Source organism: Hippocampus guttulatus, chromosome 13 (genome assembly GCF_054856545.1).
Source record: "Hippocampus guttulatus isolate MCC_2025c chromosome 13, RoL_Hgut_1.0, whole genome shotgun sequence".
NCBI lineage: Eukaryota > Metazoa > Chordata > Actinopteri > Syngnathiformes > Syngnathidae > Hippocampus > Hippocampus guttulatus.
In genome coordinates, this window is record NC_141273.1 from 9,773,794 (window position 1) to 9,796,206 (window position 22,413).

General features: G+C 43.8%; 1 protein-coding gene across 1 annotated transcript in view; it reads left to right on the forward strand.

Moving 5' to 3' along the window:
• Positions 1–22,413, forward strand: part of kif26ab (kinesin family member 26Ab) — a 65,896-nt gene that overhangs the window by 13,637 nt on the left and 29,846 nt on the right. The window contains exons 3-4 of the mRNA XM_086127813.1: positions 12,376–12,852; positions 17,144–17,355. Coding sequence (XP_085983939.1) covers positions 12,376–12,852; positions 17,144–17,355 — 689 coding nt within the window. The remainder of the gene's footprint in view (positions 1–12,375; positions 12,853–17,143; positions 17,356–22,413) is intronic.

The window sequence follows — 22,413 nt, forward strand, 5'->3', positions numbered from 1 at the left end:
CCCACAGAACTTTGAACATTACAACACGGAAATGCTTTCTTGAATCGAACAAAGCATGCAGAAGGGGCGAGCGTGGCGAGCATACCTGTACTTGGTAATTTCCTGTTTCAGCCACAGTGTTTGGAGCCATGTTGGCCCAGTTCCCCTGCCCCCATGACCTCGAACAGACGCAACTTCAGAAGCCAAAACTGCCAAAGGACATTCTCACTGCAAGTTCAGCCAGCCAGCGGGGTGTAAAAGTATATGATGTGGACAAATGTATGGCTTTCTTTGCATGCAACCTTTTACGAGTTGCGCTTTTGTGTGTCTTTAAAGCTTCCAAGGCAAGTCCCACAACACACCTCTGAGCTCTGGCCTGAATTTCATGAGTGGGGAAGAAATTGTACGATTGCTCAAAAGAGTCATTTTTGTCCGAAATGTTCCTCCCTCCTTGTGTGCATTCCACAGCGTTCCCTGCTTTCACACGGCCATTGCCGCATGTGTCTAGTGAGACCTCGCCCCCTCCTACTCCTTCTGGCCATCCGTTGACCCCCTCAGCTTCTCTCGGCCCACGCTGGGCATTTATATCTCCGTCTCCTTTGTGAGTGCATCGGTGAGGTGAATGCAGGGCACACTTGAACTCCCCCAGAAATGGATGCCGGAGACTGCGTTTGAACTGGATTTGACCTTCTGGACCGCACTGTTTCCTGACACACAATCAGCCTTTCACACATCTAGAGTCAATTTAGACGGTGATCCCTTGCGAGATCTTGATAGTCGTTAAGTTATGGAAGGTGCTGTAAAAAGCCCGACAGTAGCCATTGAAAGTCAGCCGTGGCTCCCGCGGTCCCTTCACAATGCTTAATTAGCTCATAAACAAAAGCTAGTGGGGGGAATCAGAGGGTGTAATCAAAGTGGTTTGTTCATTTGAGGTGCTCTCGCTATCAACAAAGCACCTCTAATAGCCCCATTCCTCCATCCTTGTTGTGTCTCACTACAGCGTTCTTCCTGCCTAGATAAAAGGGCCAAATTGCAAAAAGGGTCTCGGACAGAAGACCGTCAACATCCACACCTCCCTCGGCCTTCAAAGCGCGGGCCCCCTTCCTCTTTCTGCCGGATAGTGACATTGCTCCTCGGCTCACGTCCGCACCACCGCATGTTTGGTTCCCTGTGGCGACCGCACCATCTTTCATGTATCTGTGACTTTGGTGGTCTGTTTTTATGACTTTCCTTTGTGCGTCACTCTGTTTGACTGGTACTAGACCGAGCCATGAAGCTTGTGATGAGGCTGGGTTGATATACAACGTGTGTCACAGCGGCTTGCCGTCCATAATTTGTTATTACCTCGACCAGAGAGGGTATGTTGTCTTCAATATGGGTTTGTCCCATGACGTGTTTGTTTGTAATTTCATGGCTACAATTGTTAGTCAGCCTCCATTAAAAAAAAAAAAACATAAAATGGGTATGTAGTCCTCCAAGTGCGTCCTCGTTATATTTTTGTTGAAAACCACATCACGCTGAGGACGTTTGTTTGGATTTTCACCCATCCGAGTCATCATCAATCCACTTCAGTTCCACACAGGCTTTTCACGGAAATACTTTTTCAGTGCCAACTGATCGTAATTAGATTTGAGCCGAAACATCTTAAAATGTCTTTTCAGTCCAATAATGCCGTCAACAAAGACACCAGACTATGTTTTGTTTTGGTTGAGAAGAAGACAAATTATGGAGACAGATGCTTTTCAATGGACGGTGATGTTATTCAACCCGTGTGGTTTTAATCACCGTTTACACGGAAAATGTGGGGTACGGAATTTCTAACATGATTTTCAACATTGCGCAAGATTTCCAACCCAAATTCCAACATGCATGATCGCGGTTGTTTATCAAGTTGAATGGTTCTGATCCAACTTAGGACAGTTCAGTTATCTTGGTCGTCTTCTTCTTGGGTTTGGACTTGGGGCTCTTTAAAGAAAATAGATCTCCCATGCAATCACTGCTTATTTGCGTGGCTGTGATATCATTGCCTGCTTCCTGTCAAAACAGGAAAAGTCAGGGGTGAAAATGGAGGCTAGGAAAGTGCTGCCCTTGATGTGTGTTGGCTTGAGCTCAGGCCCTGCCTGACAGTGACCCTCCTGGCCAGGAAAAACAGACAGGTTCAGGGCGTATCCCGCAGCCATGATGTTCTTTTCATTGCTTTTATATAGCACCACAAGGGATGCTTTTCCTCAACTCGTCTGTGTCATTGCTATCCCCCAAAACACTACAGTAGCTGACGCACGTGGCTGGCGGCCACACAAGACTGGGGTCTCAGTTTAACAAAAAAACAAAACAAAAACCTTTTTGACTTTTGATTCATCATGAAAATGAGACCTTCCTTTTCTCTGGATGATGGGTACACCTCCAATCAACAACCGCAACACCCCCTTCATCAGACTTGAGCCGTCATGTGTTTTTCATCCATTTATCATAAATGTATTATTATTATTATTATTTATTAAACACACACACGGAACTGATTTTGAGCACTCAAAGTCTGCTATCGTTGCAGCTCAGGCAGTTTTAACTGCTGATGGCGGAGCAGGTAAAAGGCCAAATGCCTGCTTTGTGTGGCTAAATGAGAAGGCACGGGCTGAGGCGGCGCACAAATAGCTCATTAGGGAGTTGGCTAATTATTGACAGGTAAAAAAAAATGATAACCAGCTCCTGCTCTGCACTGACTCACAGTTGACTTTGTTCAACTCAGAGTTGTGGAATTCCAGGAGTCAGACAGCAGAGCTACTTTTAGCTCTTTTATGAAGACTCAAAAAAGAGCAGGCTGCTTTCACATGAATGCTATTATCTGATTGGCCTGAGTGTTTGGGTTTTCCCAACAATATATGCGGAATTGTGTGCACACTGACTTTGAGGCAATATGTTGGGAATGACGAAAAGCAATAACGGACATGTAAACATCAACTTCAGCACAAAACGAGAAGCTTCAGATATGACGTGTGCCCTCAACTGGGAGGAGAGGGTTCATTTGTCTTTTCTTGGCAATTGGCAGTTCTTTAGGTGATGTTCCAGTGCTCAAGCAGGAGGCCACTCTGATGCTGACCTCTATGAGTCGCACAATTAGTTACCCTTTGACTTCTCAGTCTGACAATCGAGCAAGAAGCACGGACGGAGGCATGCTTGTGCATCCCCAAGCTTGCTTTACATAAACGTGTGTGTGTGTGTGCGTGCACGCACAAAACGTGGTGTGTGATTCAATCTCGCATGATGTCATAGCACTGAAAAGAAAACAACAAAGGTGGAGTTCTGACTCAAGATTTACCGCTCTATTTTGATCATAGTTTATGTAAACATGGTCATCTACCCAGAAAATGTCAGCTGGTCTCGATTGCTCTTTCACAGTAGAACCCTTGACCCCTTGGGGTTATTTGTCCACTTGTCCGTCTCTTGGTTTGCGATTCAAGCTCTTTAAGCTGCAATATTTTCAACCACGTTGGTGTCCCCGACATGAGAGAAACGATTTGGTTAACCTTGGTGAAACATTTGGAATCGAAATGTGTTGGCAGGATGCTATTGTTCCTGCAAGACAAAAACATGCATGTGGAAAAAGATTGATAAGCCATGCGTTTTGATGCCGAAAGACAATTTCTGATTCGCTAAGTGGATTAGTGCCCACTATTCTCCACCACGAGAGTTCCACCCACTTCCTTATCTCAAGTTGCCATTGAATGTGTCTAGACATCTCAATAAGCAAGAAAGAAAAGCTAGTTAGCATTATTTCAATGTGTTTTTTTCTATCTCTTCTAGTCTCACTGGGGTGTCATTTTTATAAACAGACAACAGTTTTGCATTACGCTGCCCTCCCCCTGGCTGAAAGCCTTCGACCGGAGCCTATTCAGTTATCTATTATTAGCGAAAATTGCGTTCACTAAGAAATCAATGACACGGTAATCTCAGACATGGGCATCTTTCATGATGAATTAATATTCCCTGTACCTGCAGCGGTTGCACCAGATTAATTTTGCCTATGCAAACTCTGCTGTTCCATTGTCCTGGTGGACAGGCAAGCGGCTTTGTCGCATACAAAGCATGTCACTCTGTGAGATAATGACTGCTAAAGACATGCTTGCGCAGCTCACCTTGGCATAGAGCCAGCCGAGTAAACCTCTTTTTTTGCGTCGTTCCAAAGGATTTCATGTCAGCGGTCCCAAATTTATCATAATAGTGAATTACAATTGAGTGTAGATTCTGGCCTCCCCTGTTTCTTGCTTCAAGCAATGGTTTCATTTTTCCTTTTCTGTTCCTAGGTGGCTCTTCTGTGAGTTACGCTGGTATTTATGTACTGTAAAGTATTTTATACATCTTTTGTCATCTCTTGGACATCAGACTTTGCGCGCAGGTCTACATGTAGTTTGACAATGAACCGTCATGACACGGTAGAATGCAATGTGGCAGCTCAACGAAGTGGAACGTTTAGGTTGAAGATTTTGGGAGACTTTTACAATGGAAATGAAAGAAAACTCAGACCGTACCCAGATGAACTTAAACGCTTGGTGGAAACAAGGTTAAGAACTCAACCACTTATCGCAAGTAAGTGCAGGGTTCCAAATTATAATTAGCCAGTTTGACAGTAACCACTTGCTCATTATGACTCATTATGTATCTTCCCCTCACAATATCTACAAAGTCAATCGACAGAGTCAATCGTTCTATTTTGTGAAATTGGGGAGTCTGTGTCAGTGCTTGCCACAATTCCCGCTAGAGTGAATACTTATTGTAGGATACTCAACATTTCACCTTGTCATCGCTTTTTTTCTACTCTGTTGTCATGACTGCGTCTATGCGGTGTGTCTTTTATGCCTGCGTTGGGTGAAATGTCAAATGACAACAATAAGCACTCCCCACAATTGAAATATTCAAGTTTATGTTTCTCAGCAGCTTGAAACGTTCCTCTAAAACGGACAAATTCTTAATTACGTTGTTCATGTCTCAGCAGACTTATTCCATCAAGACGTGAAGAATGTCGCTTGGGATGCAGTACATATATTTGCAGCATAACGGAGAACGTTTGCATACTCCGAAATGATTAATAGCATGCACGACTTCTTTAGGAATGTGTTTGTCTTAAACGTTACGCCTAGACATGGCTGAGGGAGCCTGCAGTGGAGATTCATTGCATTAGTGGCAGTTTGTTTTCTCTCTGAGTAAGCTGTAGAAAAGTGTGAGTGATCTGCCTCTCAGTCAGAACAACTCACTCCAAAAGAAACTCCATCTCTCTCTCTCTCTCTCTCTTTCTCTCTCGCTCTCTCTCTCTGGTATGACATTTGAGACAGAGGAGAGGCAGGTGGCTGTCATCACTAGAAAGGGGTCTTCAAGCGCTGATTTAGAAGAACCTCTTGAGTTTGGTTTTTGTACTTTGCTGTTGAGTGTTCTAAAGTGGGCTCGTCTATTCAAGTCGGACTTTTGACAAGCTTTGGTGGAAGGTTTAGAATACAGAATCTTGGTTTACCTTGGAAACTGCCTCCGAGGATTTTCCACTTCCATGGAAAATATAGCCATATTTTGAATGTTGATGTGAAAAAGGAGTCATATGAATCCCTGCTGTGTTTTTGCAAAGATGTTTTCAATTATGCTGCCCATTTTAGCAGGCCTCCCATCTCCGTGTTTGTCCTCGCTTCTACCTGAAGAAGTAGTGCAGGCAGAATGATTCTGCTCTCCATTAATGTGTGGTGGATGTCATCGTATTTCATTCAAAAATGCAGTGTGCGTCGAACCTCATAATCGTTGTCGAAATGAATTCAATGAATGCATTATTATTATTTAATTAATACACCTTTATTTTTTAAAGCACACCCTCGACCGTGGCACAGCTGGCGTGCGTGTGTGTGTGTGTGTGTGTGTGTGTGTGTGTGTGTGTGTGTGTGAACCACACACAGATGCACAATAGCAGTCGCACTTTACAGTGGCCAACTTTACATCATCCGCAAGTGGAGGTCTTGCAATTCCTTATAAACACACTTCTCAAGCATCACCTGCATTGACTTAAGCGAACAAGTCAATTACGCTTCTGCCATATTCTGTCGGTGGCGCACCTCACCTCAGGTGAATTTAAAGGCAATGAGAGGAACCACTTAGATTGGCCGGGAATCAAGTCGGCTGTGTTGACTACCACATCGCTGCAAATGCCTATTTTCAACCGTGCCCATCTGCGAAAATACCAAAGGAAAGGAAACTCCACCCATGTTCACTAGAATTGCGCTGGGCGCGAAAATAAGGGCCCCAGGTGTCTGTTTCTCCAGCTTGCCTGTTGCGTCTTTCATTAGCTATATTTTCCCATCTTGATTTGTTTTCACAGCTCACTCTGGTAGGGGAGACTAACGTACCGTGAGAGACGTCACAGAGGCAAAAATACAAACACAAAGTAGTGTGTGAGAATGGCATTGTCAATATTAATACTGAGTACTTTTTTTAACTAATGCAAACAATTTAATTTGGAGCCGAAGCAGATGTCATTTAAGTGGCGAGTCCTCTCTGTACTATTACTCTTTTTAAAGTCGATGAAAGAGACCGTAAATCTTGCCTCAGCCCTGCCGAGAGAGGCCGGGCAAGGGGACGTGAGGGAGAATGGAAGTCTGTCCAAACAATGTGGAAGGGGCTTGTTTTCTTTATGTGCGTGAGTGAACAGGAAAGCGTAATTAACTGGCCAAGTGGCGAAAGGCTGGAGTGATGGATGAGTGCGGTGTAGAAAGACAGCCACAACGGGGGACAACACACTCTCATGCACGAAGGCTTCGTCCTGTCAATTTTTTTTTTTCATGGAATGACAGTTTTACAGTAAAATCAACTACAAGTACTCCACAGCCCCACCCCCACCCTCCTCCCCCCCTGCTGATGGATGTGTTGGCCACATGGACATATGAAGTCCTGATTGCAATCAAGAGCTTTATTTTTTATTCTGCAACTCAAAAGCTACACGATTTTGTCTGTTGGGAGATGTCGCTGTGATGCGGTGGAGAGCAGAGAAAGGATTACAACCATTATTACAAAAGCAAGTGTTACATTTATCTTCCAATATATCACCTCCAAACAACTCCTTACCTCTACAATATAATATAGTAAGGGTGGTTTTTGATAACCGTTAAAACTGATCGGTTCAACCATATTGGTTTGATACATGTTACACCTGGTGGGCAGGTGGTTCTATCACGTGTTGAAAGTATCACAAAAGGGTAAGGCCTATTTGCATTTTCAGTCAGCAGTTCCTTGACGGTCAAAAGGGAGGCGAGGCCTTTATCTGACGGGGCAGACAGTCTGACATCTGCCTCCGTAAGTTTCTCGTGGGGGAACAGATGCCTCGAGCTCTCAGAAGGGTGCTGTGAAGGCAAGACTTACGCACACATCTCCCGCTCGCTTCCTAACAACGTCATCTCCCGTTTCATCTTAGAAAAGTTTGTCGACTGCAACATGGCGTTGATGCTGTAAGTATTAAGTCGTTTGTCTGACGGGATGGAAGACTGCTATGCTGTGATTTGTGGGGTTTTTTCTGTTTGTACCACCCATGCTTTGTTTTCTTGCAAATTTAGCATACGGTCACACGCTGAATCGATTCTGCAACCTGATCTGTCACGCACGCTCCAACAGAGATAATGTGACAAAAATGGAGACATTAAAATGTAGTAAGCTGAATGTTGCAGTTGAAGTGTTGCCTCGTCAACATTTGATGCTATCTCACTGACATCTATTACACTTTGTGAAGGCGGAAACTGCGCAAGAAAAGTTTGAAAGTTTCTTCCTGATTTATTATTTTTTTCCTTGATCCATGACGGAATATCCTACATAGGCACAGCAAGTTACAAAATCAGTGGCGCATATAAGCAAATGCATATGTTAAATGGCATTTTCCATGCTTAATAATACTTTACAGCAAGTGCGCAAAAGGGATGAGAAGGGTGTTCATAATGAATCTTGTGCCGTTGTTTAGTCCGTTTTATTACAGGTACGTGTTATCTTATCCAGTACTAAGTGAGACGCCAACATGTGTTTGAAGTGATTTGCAGAGCCGCGCAGCTTTGTGTTCCACTGAAGGCGTTCCCACAGTTGGCAGAGTAGCACACGAGTGTGACATCCTGAGTCATTGTGTTGCGTGGCTCCAAGCAGGCAGTGGTTAAATTTAATGGTGTGTATCCCACAGAACTGCTGTGCCACTAAAAGCTTCACCTGATATCTAATCAAAGTCAGTCCTTGCAGGCCTTCCAGCCCAACGCTTTCCTGGAGGGGATTCTGAGCAGAGTCGTCTGTTTTGGAGAACAGGTCAGAGAGGCGCTGCGGTGAGTTGAGGAGGGCAAAAGGGGGTGGGAGCAGAGAGGGATTACACCACTGGATGTGTTTCTTTTATCCTGGGGATGTAATCTGCCCGAATGCTTTGCGCCCACTTGGGACTTGATCGGCAGCTGTGATCGCCCTTCTCCCATTTGGCTGTTAAGGGGAGCCAAGCTACCTGTGGGAACGCCAATCAGCTGGAATCTCCCGTCCTCAGCCAAGGATCTGGACTGGGGCCCCTGCAGATTTATTGGGGGTCAATTCCTTTTGAGTCTTATGGACTCGGTGTGTGTTGAGGGTCAACAAAGTCGAAGGCCAAGTAAACAAAGATGGCTCATGTCTTGTCCTTTTGGGGGATCAGAAAACGCCAAAACAAGATGAGCGCACTGTGGGGTCTTGATGTTAATTATACGCTCAGTCATTGTGCTGGTGTGAATATAAACTTTGATAAGGAGCGTTTCGGTCATAAAAATAATCATTTGAATGAACCTGGAAATGTACTGTAAAGACTGAGTAAAAGTCATCTTTTAATAGACAAACTGGTCTGTTTTTCAATTTACAATAGTTTTGCTGAATCAGAGAGGTGGTACTGCACATACACTTGTTTACGAATTCTGGCTGAAGCGATATGTGGACTGAGAAAATAAATCACGCCCCAGGCAGGACTTCGAACATCTCTGGGGTGTGCTATTTCAGTTCCATTTTTTTTAATATATTAGCGATGCATATTGGCCCAATTTGTCCTCATTTCTTTTGCTGCCACGATGGGCAGTGGAGGGAAATGGCCTCAACTGGAATATTTTTTCACAGAGCGGTTTTAGCCTCAATGAAGCGTGCGCTTCAACGAGTGAGGGAAATCGTTGTGACCTTCTTGTGAGTGAAGTCAACTTCACATCAGACCATTTGAAATGAATCGACACATTTCCACTTTATTTCTGCTTCAAGAAAAGATGCACTTATTCGGTGGAGTAATTTATGTGATTTTTAGGAAGTCTATTCACTTGTCCTAACATTCAGAAAAGGCTGATCTTGTTTCCATCAGCCTGTGGGAATACAGTGTGTATAATGTTCTATGCTCTGCCCCTGTTTGCATCAAAGACGGTGACAAACTTGGGTCTCTCAGGGCTGTGCAGTGCTTATTTCACAGAGGCAGGTTTCCCTTTCCCCCACAGCGTTCGACCAACCTCCTTTCCATAATAAGGCCACGGCATCTGACTACATTTGTCCCCAGAGTTTAATAAAGATCAGTGCTGACAGGCAGTAAACCAACATAACCGCCCACAAGCCTCCAGGCAAATGGCCACAACCCTGGCCTACCTCCTCTGCCCGCCTTTCCTCTGTCTTTCCTCTTATCTGCACCCGTGCAAGTGAGCCTGGCTTGAAAACCGATACCATCCCCCACTTGTACAGAACAATGGTTGGCGATTCAGATTCAGGACGTAGCGCCACGCCTCCTCGTCAACAGGAATGCTTTGAACACTCGGATTGTGCTGGTGCCTCGCATTACGTTCTTCTCCAAAGACGTCATCCTCTTCATTCTCGTATACACCTGTCAATAATGCATCACACGGGTAGTTAACAAAACAGCCTTGCCGTTGAGCCTGTCCGGCATCCTCAAGTTTATAGTCTCATATGCAAAGACTGTGGACCTCACTGCCTATTATGCAGATAGACAGCACATCCTTCAGTTTTATCATTCTCACATCATCAGTGCTATCATCCTCACGTACTTGTGGCCCTGACCCTCTGTTCACTCAGCTAGGCATAAAGCTTGCGGACAGTTTTGCAGGAGAAGCCTGCTCTCTAACCTCCCAAAACCTCACTGAATAGCAGATGGGCTCAGCTTTGTGTGCTTTTTTTATTAGCTCTCCTAAATCAACACTTAACAATCCATGGAGAACGGCAGGGGAATTGATTTCTATCATCTACCGTTGCCCTGAGGTGGGTAACAGGTTTGCCGAAGGGTAAAGGAGAGTGGATGGATGGACAGAGTTAACTGTTTCTGACAATGTTCTGCCTGGGAAAGCAATGTACAGTAGTGCAGTTTTCTTTAGCTATTATCAAGGACTTTCTCTCGAGTCCAAAGAGAGCATCTTACACTCATCTAAATAACAGGCTCTATGTTTCAAGACAGCGCAGATGCGCTCAAGCGTAAAAACTGCGGCATTTTGCTTTCCGTCCTGGTTCAATCCTCGTTTAGCGTTTTTTGGGAATTTGGTAGACGGCTCTCCGCCACGCTCTGTGTTTCGGAATACCATGGGCTTGTCCTTTGACACACTTCTGGCACCCAAGACTATTTGGTGATTGAAAGTAGGCTAAACTTTACACCCGTTGGAACCACGTCCAAGCATTTTGGTGGTTTGGCGATCACATGTGGGTGAATGTGATCGTGGTCAGGCAGACAGATCGTGAGCTCACTCGGGCATGTGTGGTGGATGTCATCATATTTCAGTCATAAAAATGGCAACAGCGTGCATGCATGGAAATACGCTCTTAAAAACGGTGATCAACCTGGCCAACTTTACATCCGCCCGTTGATGTTTGCTCGCCATTCCTTACAAATGTACTTGGGTGCTTAGACGTTCTGCATGGAATCCGGCAAATCAGTTTCTTCTTGTGCCATGTCAAGGACCGCGCATCTCTTTTGCACTGATTTTAATGGTAATGAGAGGAACCGTTTCCATTGGCTTTGAAGCAAGTTGGCTGTGTTGAAGCCCACAACGGCACAAACTACCCATTTCTAACTGCATCAAGCTAAGTTGTCTGTGGAAAAAAAAAAAAACACAAAAACAACAACGCTTGCTGTAGTCCGCCTTCGAACGGTAAGACCGCACTATGCACCACTTGCACTGGGCATGAATATAGACCGTAGGATTTCACTTGATTCCATATTATATTAAATTTGTCACTGAGGTGGCCACATGCCTAGTTTGTCATTTGCAGTCAGAATTTATGGTCCTTCGTACAGTACGTCCTGTTTCTTGGTTGTGCTTGGAATCTCTCACCTGCTGAAGTGTAAAGCAGGTAGAAAATCATCAACCAGCAACATCATGCCAGCATGCCGTTCAGTCACAATCACAGTCATTGCTGGACTGCCTCAATTAATAATGTTAGTTCCGAGTTTGTGCTCATATTTTTAGATGTCTTTTGCTGCTCACGATCCTGTAGTGCCCTTTGGGTCCAATGAATTAGGTGTCTTCTGGGTTTGATGTATTAAGTGGCATTGCATTAGGGTACTGGATTATTGTTTCCTCCTCACTCCTCCTGATCACCTCCGAGGGTCCAGAGAGCAAAGGCCTCATAAACATTTATGTTTGGGCTGTGGGCTTCTGTCTTAGGCCATGACTCCACTGAGCTAGAGCTTGATGCCCCTTTATGCCTCTTAAGAGACACCAAGTGTGTGTTTGTGTGTGTGCCTATTGTATGTGTGTTTGTTTGTATTAAAATGGATGTTCTAGTCTCTGGCCGAATTTGAATAGTTGGCTCTCAGCTTAGTGTGCCTCCAGCTTTTGGAGGTGCTTATTTTCACATTTGCTGGCTTCTCATCTGTTTTCACGCAGAGACACTTATCATATGTAAATTGTTTAGCTTTGAGTGCCAGATTCACTTCAGCTGTTGTTTTCCCTCAGCATTCCTCCCAAGCAGAGAGGAACACCCTGGGGAACCCTCCTGCTACTGAAATAAAAGGGCAAAACTTCACTGGACACTGCTTCCAAAAGCTGGAGAAAGATGAACCGCTCTCAGTTTCAAGCATTGCAAAATATATTAAAATACCCCTCGGATTTTAATGAGGCTTCTCAGTGGGATGTTGTACAAATCCACTGGAGCCTCGCTTTGTCATCTCATATGTTTTTGGATTATTTTGGCTTTGATTGGCTCCTAAGAATACACAATGAATTCACACATGGCTGATCGACAGCCTGCTTGCATGCAGACAGAATGGCTCGGTCTGAACAAACATGGTAACAGAACAGCAAGCGGGCCACTGACACTCACGGAAAACACAAACAACATGTTTGCGCTTGGATGTTTCATGCAAAGGGTTAAGGCAAACCTATTATGCATGTTTTCTTCATTCTACAGGACACGGGCTATGCAGCTTTTCTGTTGGAGCAGCTCCACACATCTGGGCGCAAGGAAGGTGTCGTCAGCTGCTGTCAGGTGTGCTTCACGCCTCTCCATCAACTGAAGCAGGAGGCTCTGCAGACTCTCAATGCAACCGCCCTCGCACTCGGCCCCGACATGCCGGCTCTGCCCGCCTCTTCCTTGCTCCCACGGCCCTCGAGATTTGCCGCGTCATCCTCCAGCATCCATGCAAACCAAGTGTCCAAAGGCCAAACTGCCCCACACTCAAGCCTGCCTTTGGGAGAGCAGCCTCGGGAGCCGCGCTGGTCCCAGAAACCCTCGGTCCCGTCAGGTCCCAAGACCAGTGTCCAGGTGACAGTAGCAGGAGGTCAATTCACTGGATCCCTGAACTCCGTCACCATCCAAGCGCAACAGTACCTCGAGGGTGTTTGGAGCATCTCCAGGGTCAACAACTTCCTCCCTCAGCCTAAACCGGTATGTCTTTTTTGTGCCTTTCCCTATAAATATCACCTTCTGTATTTTGACCACATAATTACGTTTCATTTGAAAGTTGCATGCCAGTAAAACAAATTTTAATTCCTGAGAGGCAGAAACCACAAACACCATAATCTGTTAATGTAAGTCTGACAAAATAAGAGTTCCGTTGTGCTTTTGGGCCACAAGCTCATCATGTGTTGTTAAGGGAATATTTAAGCAATTTTGTACATAAATAGTAACCATGAAATACTGAGGCTGCAGCTTTTTTCCCATGAGAAACCGAGTGAATCTTGAATCAAGAACCATTTAATTGTCTGCAGGAATACCGACCTCTCATTCTTCGGTAGTCAAAGAGTCATCGTAATTTTAAGTCAGGGCTCATTAAAAACGCCCGTCTTATGACTTCCTCTTCAAGGCCATTTCAAATGTCTCCCGCACAGCATCGCCATAACTCTGAAGTCACGTTGGATAAGTGCCCAACGGGTCTTTCGTGTCAGGGAGTTCCTGATTTTTGCTCTTTTGCGTCACAGGGGCCCTTTGGGATGTACCGGTACTTTCTTTATGAGCAAGAATATTTAATCTGTATGTTTTTCATTCCAACAAACCCAGCACAGAGTTTAGCTGACTGTTTTTTTCTTAATGAGCAACCAACCATTTTGGTCTCATGGTTTTGACACTCAAATCAGATCTGATGGGTGCATTCCAAAAATCTATCCTTCTAATTCAAGACATTTACCATAGATGTCTGAGTCAATGAAGAAATATTTTCGAATCATATTTTGTCAACATAAATTGAAGGTCACGGCAAAATAGTTGTGATGAGAACCCATTTTGTGTTTTACACACACACACACACACACATATATATATATATATATATATATACACAGTATATAAAAGCAACCTGCGATCGATTTGCTCATATAGCTACAGTAAGTGTTGGACCGCATAGCTGTTCTTTGCTCAAGTATCTGCCTTTCATTAAAACGAGATCTTCCAGAATGACAAAAAGCCACAGAAGCTCTCGTGGTCCACTGCGCCTGAAGGCAAGTGCTTTAATTCACGATTCCCATTTGGTTCCTTTGGTGAGGAGGGCACGCAGTGTTGTGGAAACAAAGAAATGCAGACTCCAAGTGTGTATTGTGAGTGCACAGAAATCTTTGTGTGTGTGTAAGCCAGTAGGGCCAGATTAGTCCCACACTGAGCCCCTTTTAGTGCTCCTCGGATGTCTTGGCATTCCCTGTTGGGAAAGAGCCCTCCTTATATTTGGTATAATTGTTGTAGTCCTTGAAATCAAAACTATCTGGGGCGCCTTTTGAATTGGCACTCCTGGCACAGTGACTCCTTAGAAGTTGGCCATCTTGAAATGACAAAATTCCCTTAAAACACACACACACACGCAGACACACACTCCCCCCCCCCCCCCCCCCCACACACACACAGAAATAGGATTTCATTTTGAAGTTGTCTCTCAGTGAGTTGGTATGAACAATCGTGGTGGTTGGCTATACTTTGACTTTTCGACTGAAGGCTGGCCTGACCTCATTTTATGTTGCCATCATATACTGTTGTTAAACGACCCCTACGCCATCCCAAAATCATGTTCAATCGCAAATTTCATTTCACCCAAAAAAAAAAATGCTACTTAATTACAGTCATTGTTTAGAATTGTTCAACATGACTCAAATCGCCGCTGTTAGCAGCTAGTGGCTAGCTCATTTGGCGAGTGCCCAGTAGACTTGTGACAGACAGCATTCTACTTATAAATGCAGTTTAATAGGCGAAATTCAATCTACACATTTACCTTTGATGCTGACAGAATGATACATAATGTTACAGTTCTGATTCTTTTTTAACAAACCTGACTAACTCAAATGTGCTGGATTCGCAGGCAAAAACGCTACTGTAGTTGTGGCATCACATCCGTCGGGCAATATCGCTCAACATGGCAGCCCCCCCGAGATTGATGATTTATTCTGTTTCTTATTACGAATGCAGTATTACTCAGAGTACCATGTTTTGACAAGTGCGAGCACATGCAACGTATTCTTGCAAAAACGGGTTGAGTTTCCCTTTAAAGATTTTCTGTCACTTGAGAAAAGCAGCCGTGGTTTTTACTGCCCCCCCCCGACACACACACCGTTTTCCTCATCTGTATTTTAGAGTCTCACCTTCATTCGTTTCCATTAGCCACAGAAATCAAGGGAGTGTGACTGACCAGATTAAGTGGACCTCTTTCACTCGGCCAGTGATCATCTGTTAACCAGTGAGATCTAATCAAAGGAGGTCTTGCCACACTACTGAAATGACACCAGCCAGCGCTGCTTGCTTCATACTTGACTCTCAAGAAGTCTTTTGCCATTTTGCTTCCTTCTTGCCTCCCTTTATCCACCATTCTTTTTCCTTTATGTCAAATCTACCCAACTTTGTCTCACATCTTGCTCCATGTCTTTGCTATTCTTCGGCAAACCAAAAAAAAAGGACATCAAACACCAGTGAAAGGGTGGAAGGCCAATTCATTACCGACTCTGTGCGAAAAGCTCCACTGACACGGCGTAATTACCTGACAGGGGGATAAATTGGATTTTTGACCAGGAGTAAGGAGCCATTCCAGGTCCAAGGCTGCAGCGAGCAGCTTGGCTGAGAGGCTTAAGCCCTCATTCTTAACACCAAGGGGGAATACTCTGATGCACTCCACTTGTAACCAGCTGTCCCTGTGTGCTTGTGAAATTTTGGCCTGATGATTTGTAAAACTGATATCTAATAGGCTCAATCTGCGAACGATTTGATGAGCCATATAGATCCGCTTCCTGCATGGCTGAATGTGAAGTGCTGGAGCCTTTCACGCCAAAGTGTAATGGGCCTGCTTCCCTGGCATGGGACAAGGTTATCCATGGCACTGGCGAGCCGTAGATGGCTCATTCGACTTTTTTTTTTCTCCGACTTCTTGCAGCCTGAAGTTTACATTCGTCAGCTTGATCGTCAACTTCACGTCCATGATTTAGCCACACAATCTCAAAGCTCAACCTCCAAAAGCACGCTGCTAACAAGCTCCATAGAAAGGAATGTGAAACCTGGGACACCCATCATGAACAATCTGCTGGCCCTCACTTTGAGAACATGATTAAATCTTTCAGCCACGGTTTAATACCGGATATGCATGTGAGGCAAGACTCTCGTGTGAATATCACAATGTACTTTGTAAATAGATATGTCCTCGCATCTTGATATATAGCATTCACGTCAGTTTCTCTGTAAACCCCCCCCCCCCCCCCCCCCCAAAAAAAAAAAACAGTGCAGCTGCAAGCTCGTACTCACAAATGTCTTACAGTTTAAGGTCACACACTTTATGAAAGTGATTCTTATTTTAGTTCCCTAAAGTTGAATTTAGGGCAAAGACTGAGGTGGTAAATGCACAAGAAGTGAACCGTCCAAATGTCCTTGCAAATGTTCAAGGCTGCAGTGCTATGTCATTGTTGCTGCACAGTGTGTCTGTGTCAGGTCGGTTTCTGAGTTTTTTAATATCTCTATTTTTTTTAGTTACACATAGGTTATCCACTTCTTTTCAGCGGATGTTGATCACTGTCCCACAAAATCAACAAGTGGCATTGTTAGTTTACCCCCCCAAAAATAACTCAATGCAAATATCACCAACATATGCGTATTGATGGATTTCCATGTATTGAGCTGTTCTGTCGTCCATTAGTCTTTTGCTGCAGAATTCCGGAATGCTGTGAATTTTGAAATACCCCACTCAAAATTTAGGTGATCCAATCTCAAAGCATTGCAGTTGAAATTCTTGAAATTCTCATTTTCCATTCGAGGTTGACTTTTTATGACATGTTAACAACAAACCTGTATTCTTTGTTCACTTAAAAACACCACCTTTACCAAATACCTTCACACAGAGATAATGTCGTGATCTTTGTTTGCACTGCTTCTCCACAGTGGTGGTATAGTCTGCGGTTTTGTTTACGCCACTTAATAGTACAATGCCAGGTAGAGTTACGTGTAAGCTTAGTGAAGTTAATTATATTTGCTGTCATTAGAAATAAAATGCAGGTCGTTACTTGATTACAGTTTACTACACGGGCCCAATAAGCCAAAAACGATGAATGGCACCACTGTTGCTGTTCCCTTTCAGCAGTCAAGGCTGCTGACACCAGCTAAGTGACACGGGCTGCAGCATCTGTCCGTCCATCTGTAGCAGAACTCGGCATAGGAGGGAGTAAATGGAGCGGAAGGAGGCGCAGATTGTGGTCTTTGCTCAGTGTCTATGTGCCAACAGGCCCAAAGCTTGAAGGGGGACGCCGGCAGAGATGTCCCGACCTCCGCGGCCCCGCTCACCACCATAACCAGCCGCAGCAGCACGACCAAGAGCAGCACCTTGACGCCCTGTCGCCTTAGAGGCCCCGTGCAGATGGACCTCCCGACCCCCATCACCAGTGCATCCAGCTCCATCACACCCTCCTCATCTGCAGCGGCCTCCTTCTTCATCAGGTGAGCACCTCCTCCATTCTGTCATCCAAATGTGGACCGACGCGATGAAGCTGATGTTTAAGGAAAATATGCATGGTGGACACACATGCGTGCAAACCCCAGGTGTGTTGTGCGAGGAAGGGGAGATTCGCACAGACTCCCTGCCCTTGAAGCGGGTGGGTTCATGGCGTTCACTTTAATGTGAGGGCACGGCTTCCAGGGCGATATTCTGGCCATGGTTGAATGGCGACTGCATGCAGTTGTACACGCTCCATCGCAAATTTAAATGAACCTTCAGTTTACAGGCACCAGTGCCCATGAATGCATAATAGAATTACATAATTGAATATGAGGAGGGAGAGTCTCACGAAAAGGGGCTTAGGTTAAGCTCTGTATTGTTCTGAGGTATTTCATATTTCATTTCCAGTTTCTTTTCCAAATGTTTGCTAGCTTGCTCTTGGAATTGGAGCTTTGGCTGTTTATGTAGCTGTGCATCCCAGAGAAAGACTGGGATCTTTTGTTGCAACTGTCCTGGTGAATAGTTCCCCGTTCCAGGCAAGCGGATGGAGGGTGCAGACCCTGCAGTGTGCTATGTTGTCACTGACAGTTTCCCTGGCAGGTTGATCAGTGCATACATTCCCTGCCTCTTCTCTCTGAGGGGCGCTGTACTCATAATGAGTGTTTGCAATAGGGAAACCTGCTGAGAATGATGCATGGGGACTATTCAAGGTCTGCGCCACATGAGGGAGACGAAACCAGTGATGGAACTGTGACAAGAAGCCCGTGGGATTCGCTTTTTCTCCAGTAGGAATCCGAAGGAATTGTGTGGGGCCTTCAATTTGCAGGGGAATTCCAGGTCCACCGACTTCCCGTGCATCTCTCTTTCTGTGATAAGAGGAATGGCCGGGTGTCACACAGCGAGGTGTGACAAAGGGTGGATTCCTGACACTCATTTATATGTTGTCATATGTTTTCGTTGGAGCGAACCACAAAAAGATTATGATCATGAGCAAGTACAGGCCAGACAGTTTGGACCAAGGACAGGGAAAAACAGAGGGTGAGGTGAATCTGTTTTTTCCGCTGCAGCAGGTCCTGGTGGGTTAGAGGAGGTTACAGTACAATGAAAGGTCCCACCTTTTATTTGATCCCAAAGATAATTTGCTTGGCAGGAATCTGGTGTTTAACTTGGCTCGAAGAAATGTTACGATGCTATGAACCAACATTCCACATATACAAAAAAGGGTGTTGGGGATGCATTGTGGTTGATTTGAAGCTTCCTGACCCTCTGCAGCTGTTGCTAACTCCCACAATATTATTGTAATCATTATCTCCTTCTCGTTGTCGTAACATGCTAAACGCTGATTAAAATGTAACTCCTCTGTGTTTTCACAATGATGAGAAACAAAAAAACAAAAAACAATTCAAAGAAATTAGGGTCCTTTAGGTTTGAGACTTGATTGAGAAAAAAAACTACATCTGGTTAGTATTCTGTTTTGTTCTGGAAAGACGCAATTAGTGGGATTTGTATGCAAATCCGCAGCACCGGGAAGGTGAAGCTGAATAATCAAAACAGTTGCTGGTTCCTTGGACATTTGTTCGACATTCATCTACATTTCACTTGCAAATTAATATTTCATCAGAATACCATTAGCTTCAGTTGGGCTGCTCCTGCTTTTGTCTCATATTAGTGAGAAACAAACACTGAACATTGTTGGCTTTTTATTTTTTCAACCTCATCATGATGAAAATACCTTCATCTTAGTTCATGTGATTTTGACTTCAATTATAATAACCATCAATTTCTTGCTCAATTTATGAACGTACACACTCTGTCGTCTCTTTTTTCTCCCATATTGATGTTGGCTGGATCGTATTTTAGAGAAATAAAATCTTGCGTTCAAGGCCTTTCCCTCCTCCCTAATAATTTTGCAAAGGAGCTTAAAAGCCAAGAAGACACAGGGTCAGTAATGACCAATTAGACTGCCTCGACGGTTGCATGGAGACAGGATGAGTCAGGGGTCAAACGCGGATGCTGTTGTCCACATCATTGTGTGTGTCTCCGTGTGTGTGTGTGTGTGTGTGTGTGCGTGCGTGCGTGTGTGTCTGTGTGTTCAGGTGGGGAGTGGGGCTAATGAATTTAGAGCCTTGTGTTCAGCTGACGAGCACGGTAAGCAGTGATTGCCTTGTGACGGAGCATATGATTAGTATATTGACACAACGCTGTCTAATGAAACCAGGTTGAGCTCGCAGCAGGGGGCGAAACGCTGGAAAAGAACTGCCGCTTCTATTCCCATATTCCTGTTCCATTAACACCTGCTGATTGCGGAGGTGTGTTTATTACCCATTAGGCCCACGGGATTTCTCGTGGGGAAGCTACACGGAGGGAACAGACTGCTCAGCTTTCAATATATTCTGCTGATCTGCTCATTCGTACCCAAGACCCAGAACTCCCGTGATTTTTACAATCTTGAAATCTGTTAGTGTGCCATTCACGCGAGTCTTGGCAATCTCATAATAATCATTGTCGGAAGTGAGATGATATACCGTGAAGCCACGGGGGATACATCACAGTCCCATCTGATAGAGGTTAAAATCTACGATAGAGAAAGCAACCGTTCATCCATTTTCTGATCCGCTTATCCTCACAAGGCAGGCGGGGGACACCTTGAACCGGTTGCCAGCCATTCGCAGGGCACACCGAGACGACCAACTCACGCGCTCACACGCACACCTAGGGACAATTTAGAGTGTTCAATCAGCCTGTCATGCATGCTTTTGGAATGTGGGAGGAAACCGGAGCACCCGGAGAAAACCCACGCAGGCCCGGGGAGAACATGCAAACTCCACACAGGAAGGCCGGAGCTGGAATCGAACCCGGTACTTCTGCACTGTGAGGTCGACGCGCTAACCAGTCGACTATCGGGCCGCTAGAGCAAGCATACAGCATGACATTAAAAAAAAAAATCTAGCATTTGACCCCTTTTTAAAAGTATTCCGTAGCGCCCACTTGCACAGTACTCCAAACAAGAATCAAAGAGTATTTGCTTTCAACTTTATTTGTCAACCCTCCTTGAAGTTCACTGTAAAACACATGACACATACACCAAGAGTATATACAGTACACATGATATATACAGTAAATGCCCCCTTTTTTCATGTAACTTTAACGTAATTTGAGTCAGCTAACTTAATGTTAACATATAATGCGAAACACCACAAACAGGCTAACCTACATAAGCATATGGGAATTAGAACCCTTCAAGCAACTGCTTCTTTGCTATACACCATAGGTGTCAAACTCAGGTCCTGGAGGGCCGCTGCCCTGCATGTTTTCCAAGTCTCCCTGTTGCAACACACCTGATTCAAATGATCAGATCATCAGCAAGCCCTGCGCAAGCCTGACATTGGACCTGTTCATTTGAATCAGCTGTGTTGCAACAGGGAGACTTGGAAAACATGCAGGGCAGCGGCCCTCCAGGACCTAAGTTGGTTTGGTTTGGTTTGGTTTGTTTATTGAACATAAAACATATATACAGTAATAATTTGACAGAAAATAAGGTAGATAAAAAAAGAAAGAAATCAATCTTCATACAACACAGTTATTATGTTCAAGGGAGTAGGAAGAAGTAAAAAACTTATCTAGTCCTACCCCGTTATGTGATTGTATCTAATAAATCATTTTTATATCAATCAGAAAAGAAAAAAGTAAGAAGAAAGAAGTCTCCATTAAGGCTCATACTTTACCCTTAACCGTGATATTTTTACAACTTTTGGTTTGTATCGGGATTATATACTTCCACACCCTGACACTCTTGTGTCAATTTTCTCTTGTATTCATAATGGATATTTATATACCTTTCTCTATTTATCAACTTAGTTCTGATTTATCATTATATTTAATGTTTTGAATTTATCATTTTAACTCTGATTGATGTAGGTTGTTTGTACTATTTTTTTGAATTTGTTTTTGAACTCAGCAAGCGATTTACTCATTTTCAGGTCCGTTTCGAGATTATTCCACAGATTAACGCCTTTGATAGATACACTTCTTTGCTTGATGTTTGTTCTTGTTTTGAGTTTTTTGAATAAGTTGGTACCTCTTAAATCATAGCTGCTTTCTCGAATTTCGAAAAACTTCTGAATGTTTTGGCAGAGCAGGTTATTGTGTGCTTTGTACATTAATTGGGCGATTTTAAAGTCAACCAGGTCATAAAATTTCATCGTATTTAATTTGATAAATAGTGGATTTGTGGGTTCCGTATATTTTGATCTATTAATAATTCGAATTGCTTTTTTTTGTAGGTTGAGAATAGGGAGTGTGTTTGTTTTGCAGGCATTTCCCCATATTTCCACACAGTAGGTCATATATGGTAATAATAATGAAGTGTATAATGTGTACAAAGATCTCTTATTTAGCACTTCCTTGGTTTTGTAGAGGATCCCTACGGTTTTGGCTATTTTTCTTTTTACGTTATCGATATGTGGCTTCCAACATAGTTTTGAGTCTATTACTAATCCGAGAAACTTGGTTTCATACGCTCTTTCTATCTCAATTGAGTTTACCATAATTTTAGCTTGGTGTTTGATTGGTCTTGTGCCAAAAACAATTAACTTCGATTTTTTCAGGTTAAGTGACAATTTATTTCTGTCGAACCAGTTTTTTAATTTGTTTAATTCGTTTTCTACGGTTGTCAGGAGCTGTTTCAGATTTATTCCAGAACAGTAGAAAGTTGTATCATCAGCAAATAGGACACATTTAAATTGTTTTGAGACCTTGCAGATATCATTTATATATAAGATGAATAGTTTTGGACCAAGCACTGACCCCTGAGGAACTCCGTGAGTGATTTTTAGTTGATTCGTTTTTTTATTGTTGAGTTGCACGTACTGATATCTGTTTTCTAAATAACTTTTTATCCATTTATAAGCTACACCTCTAATGCCATATCTTTCTAGTTTTTTCAATAATATACTGTGATCTATTGTGTCAAAAGCTTTTTTTAGATCTAGGAAAACCCCAACAGTAAATTCTTTGTTGTCTATATTAGTGGCTAATGCTTCCACAAACTCCATAACTGC